Source organism: Scylla paramamosain, chromosome 15, assembly GCF_035594125.1.
Source record: "Scylla paramamosain isolate STU-SP2022 chromosome 15, ASM3559412v1, whole genome shotgun sequence".
In the NCBI taxonomy this organism is placed as follows: Eukaryota; Metazoa; Arthropoda; class Malacostraca; order Decapoda; family Portunidae; genus Scylla; species Scylla paramamosain.
Window position 1 is genome coordinate 10,638,512 of NC_087165.1, and position 5,000 is coordinate 10,643,511.

The following is a 5,000-nucleotide window of genomic DNA, read 5'->3' on the forward strand; positions in this document are numbered from 1 at the left end:
AACGTGTGAGTTTTAAATGTTATCTTTTATCGTATGGTACCGTGAATGGATGACGGGAATGGGTTAACTACGAGTATAACGTTTGAATGGGTGAATGGGTGCCTGTAACGTGTGAATTTCATAATGTTCTCTTTTATTGTGTGAGTGCAGTGATTTGTTTAACTAATGTAGCGTCTATTATCCTTTTATTCTGAAATTATTATGCGTATGTTAAGAAAATACTCTACTACTATTATCCTACCTACTTAAAATATTACAATCTTTTTACTCTATTTAAGCTGTTTCCTTTTTTTGCATGTCATATTTTATTTGTATCTTGCGACCAATAAACAAGTAAGTGAGTGGGTGGGTGACAGGTTAGCAGGTGAGGGGTAGGTAAGTGACGCGCTCTTGGGTGATGGGTGGGTGAGTGAAAGGTTGCAGTGAGTCACAGATGGCAGGATGAGGGCTGCGTGACGGCTGCCAGGGAGAAAAGTGTCAAGTAGCAGGAATAAATAACTCAGCAACGACGAGATGGAGGAGGAGGAGGAAAAGAAGACGAAGAAGAAGAAGAAGAAGAAGAAGAAGAAGAAGAACAAGAACAAGAACAAGAACAAGAAGAACAAGAACAAGAACAAGAAGAACAACAAGAACAACAAGAAGAAGTAGGAAAGAGAAATAAAAAGAGGAGGAGGAAAATAAGGAGAAAATAAGAAAAAAATCAAGAAATTATAAAAGAAACACAAGTAAAAACAATGAGACCGAACTACCCCATAAAAGAAAAAGAGTACCAATCAACACACACACACACACACACACACACACACACACACACACACACACACACACACACACACACACACACGCAGGGTTTGGCAAGGCAGCAGCAGCGTCAGCATCGGGGTCGCGGGAAGAGAGGCTGCTGGGGGAGAGAGGAACAAACACAGAAGTAGAGCAGAGATGAATGGGAGTCACAGCGCGGCATAGGCACTATAGAGACGGGGGGGCCAAGTGATATTTCCTTCCTCTCTCTCTCTCTCTCTCTCTCTCTCGCTCTCTCTCTCTTCACGGCAGCTAGCCAAGTAAGTAAGGAAGTCCTTCTTACATCTCTCTTCCTCTTTCTCAGTCTTCCCTCTTTACTCTATGTTCCTTCTCCTCCTCCTCCTCCTCCTCTCTCTCTCTCTCTCTCTCTCTCTCTCTCTCTCTCTCTCTCTCTCTCTCTCTCTCTCTCTCTCTCTGTCTTCACGGTGCCATCACTCAAGCTGTCACTGCGCAATTAACTGTTACATTTTCCGATTTTTTTTTTTTTTTTTGCGTGTGTGCGATAAAGAACAGTCTTTCGTTTACCATATATGAGTATTCACGTATTTAGTTTGTACATAATTAATTAGTTATGTTATTATTATTGTTGTTGTTGTTTGTTGTTGTTTGTTGTTGTTGTTGTTGTTGTTGTTATTACTATTATTATCATTATTATCATTATCATTATTATTTTTATCTTCGATGCTTCTCTCTCTCTCTCTCTCTCTCTCTCTCTCTCTCTCTCTCTCTCTCTCTCTCTCTCTCTCTCTCTCTCTCTCTCCGTTCTTTCTTTCACCCTCTACTTTTTCATTATTATTATTTTTTTTTTACAATGCCCTTGGTTTTATTACGTTCTTGCCATTGCGGTATAACAAACCCGAGCTTAAGTAAACACCAGCAGACGTTTACCACGAGGCGTGTGTGTATGGTACGGTGTGTGTGTGTGTGTGTGTGTGTGTGTGTGGGTGTGTGGGTGTGTGTGATAAAAAGGCGAGCACGAATGAGATGACACGCAGGTGCGCCTCTCACTCCCTGAACTCGCGTCCCCGAGTCACCGGCAGCCATTCTTCAACAAGTGTGTATCTCCTCTGCGTCCCCTCACGTACATATTTACTTTTACCTTCTGAGTATCGCCGTGGCTCACCTAAAACTATTCAGGCTCACGAAACGAGACGAAGGTTAGAAATGCGGCAACCATATTTCTTCAATTAAATAGTTCCACGAGAAATTATACATACGTTGCATTGTGTGATAAAAAAAAAATATATATATACATAAAACAGTTATATTAGTTCTCACAAAACGGAAGAAAAGTTAGAGAGAATACAACAACTATGAGTACTTATTAGATTTCATAGTTTCGCTTGAAAGTACACTAACATTTCATTGTGTAGTGTAAAAGAAAGTTGTATCCGGGATTACGAAACTGGAAGAAAAGTTAGGGAATGAGAGTACTATGTTCGACTTTACAGTTTCTCTTGAAGTTATGCTGATATTGTGTTGTGAAATAGAAAAGAAAGTTATATACAGGATCATGAAACAGAGGGAGAGTTAGAGAATGCGGCAGTTCTATTTCCTTGACTAAATAATTCCGTTAGAGATTGTACCGACACTGCATGATATTATACAGGCTAAAGTTGTATTCATGATCATAAGACGGAAGAAAAATGAGACAATACAACAACTGTGTTTCTTTGACTAGATAGTTCCGCTGGAAATTGTGTAATGTAAAAGAAAGTTTCATTCCAGGGATGAGTAACATTGACCAGCTCCAACCTTCTTCCTACTAACTCTTCCCTTTTTACAATATATGAACAGATAAAGTAATGAATGAATAAATAAATAAACACAAATAAATGAATATATAAATAAATGAATAAGGGAAATCTCTTGTGAAAACATCTAATTGTTGAAAATATTTTCTTATGCCACGCACGTACGAAGTTCACACACACACACACACACACACACACACACACACACACACACACACACAGGAAGAGGAGGAGAAGTAAGAACAACAACAAGAACAACAACAACAACAACAAGGAAAGAAAAAAAAAAGATACGGGAGGAAGGGAAATGGAAAGAAAGAAAAATAATAGATAAGAAGATAGTTAAATAAAAGTAAACAAGCAAGCTGTCACTTTCTTTCCTTTCATCAGACGCATGGAGGACAGCGGAGTTGGAGAAGGAAAAAAGAGAAACGGCTGCCCATTGACTGGTACCGCTATTCAATCTCTTCTATGAGTCATCGATGAAATAAACAGGATACTTATATTTTCAAACTCCCACGCGCCGTTCACCAAACCATTTACCCAAGACTCGAAATGAGATGACTGAGATGAAACAAATGATAAAATGCAAATAAAACCTTCACTCCCTTATTACGGAATGGAAGAAAAAATGTGTGTTTGTGATGCACATTCTTCTTTTTATCTTTCTGGCTATAGGGATTCTTGAAACAGATGTAGCTTTGTTCTTTCATGTGTTATTCGTTCCTTTTACCTTCCCGTATGTTAACTGTCTGGTACCCTGCCTCTTAGTTCCCGCTGCTCCATACTTCCTCTCGTCTCGTAAACTTTATTACATGCCTCCTTCTTCAAATGCGTGCCATTCCATTTTATGTCCCGCTATTACAGTTCCCATACTACAGAATGGATGCAGATGCACTGGCGTCACTAAAGAAAATATATGACAAAAAATTTTTCTAGGGTTCAGAAATTCAGGGAAGTGTCTAACTTAAAACTAACTTAAAATAATTCATCTTGTATTTCCAAAAAAAGGCATGAACTATGTCTAGAAAGATGAATGGAGCTAAAATGACATGTGCTGTGTGAGCAGACGCTGCCTTGCGTGAGCTGCCTGGCCTTTACCAGTCTCTTTATGTCCTTATGTTCTTAAGGACCTGCCTCACCTCCAGCATTCTGCCATCCCGCCTTCCCGACCCCCTCCTCTCTCCAGCCCACACTCACCCAGTGCAGGAAGGCAACAACGTCCAGGCAGCAGAGAAGTAACTGTAGCACCCCGCAAACCAGACTGAGCGTGGGATACACCAGCATGGGCGGCACTCCCCCCAAGCCCACCGCCTGCCACACCCGCACTCCACCAACGCACGCCCCGCACGACCATATCCCAACCCCCACGCCCACCCCGCCCCCACACTGCCACTTCTCCAGGTGGTGATAGAGAATCCAGGTGAGGAGGGTGGTGACCAGGGCGAGGACGTGAGCGGGAATGAGCAGGACGTGAGGGGCTTGGGAGTGGTGGTACCTGAGTGCTGCCTCGCCGCAGGCCCCCGCCTGGGTAAGCGTGAGCAGCAGCAGCACCAGTGTTCGGATCCCGTGACCGTGAAGCAGCGTGGGCGAGGCAGCGCAGGAGCTTTTAGGAGTCGTGGTCACGCACTTGCCGATCAGCAGCGCCGTCATCACCACCACGGCCCACGACCCCTCCAGCGCCAACGCCAGAGTGTCGGGTGACTCTGGCCGGGCGAAGAAGAGCACGGGCGTGGGGGACTCGGACGTGGTCTTGGCGTGGGTCGACAACTCCTCCATGATGGCGGTGACATTGACCACTTCTGACTTGGAGGGTGGCTGTCGCACTAGGTCATTCAGCACCGTGCTGAGGAACTCTTTGAACACCCGCTTCGTGGTGGCCGGGGTCAACGTCACCACTCCGCCTGGGATGTCTGACCCCGGTATGCTTCCATCCAGTCGAGAGGGGTCACCCATCACGCTGGCAGGTCATGCAAACCTAAGGTCACACTCTCACCGCTTCACTCCTTCATTTTCACAAATATTTGCACTTCTTTTTACAAGCATTTTTTTTTCTTATTAACCTTTCAAACAAATGTGCATTTCAAATTTCATGTATTTTCCACGAATTAACTTCAAATTTACAATCACGCACAATTTTACTCCAGTTTTAGGAGGACCCTTATCTATGCACGAAAAGTTCATAGTAATAAAAAATGTTTCTTTTAATAATAGCTTACAGCCGTCAGGGTGAATCACGACCCAGCGTGCTCCACCACGTCCCCGCACAGCCGCTCACCCCGTCACCACAACGCTGGCGCCACGCCCTTGCCGCCGTCTAGTTAGAAATATATAATTCCTACGTCACATTTATCACGGAAAACGTGTATTTTTTTTCTATTTTATACTATATTCGCGCACTTAACGAACAAACATGTGTATCATGAAACTTGTTTTATTTTTCTT

The 5,000-nt window shown here is 43.2% G+C and overlaps 1 protein-coding gene across 3 annotated transcripts in view; it reads right to left on the minus strand.

Annotated features, from left to right (window-relative positions):
- LOC135107422 (ATP-binding cassette sub-family C member 9-like) overlaps positions 1-5,000 on the minus strand; it is a 38,455-nt gene that overhangs the window by 25,529 nt on the left and 7,926 nt on the right. For all 3 annotated transcript variants that reach the window (XM_064017268.1, XM_064017266.1, XM_064017267.1), the window contains one exon: positions 3,756-5,000. This exon is cut by the window's right edge and continues 147 nt beyond it. In XM_064017268.1, the coding sequence (XP_063873338.1) occupies positions 3,756-4,511 (756 nt within the window). In that variant the 5' untranslated portion in view covers positions 4,512-5,000. The remainder of the gene's footprint in view (positions 1-3,755) is intronic.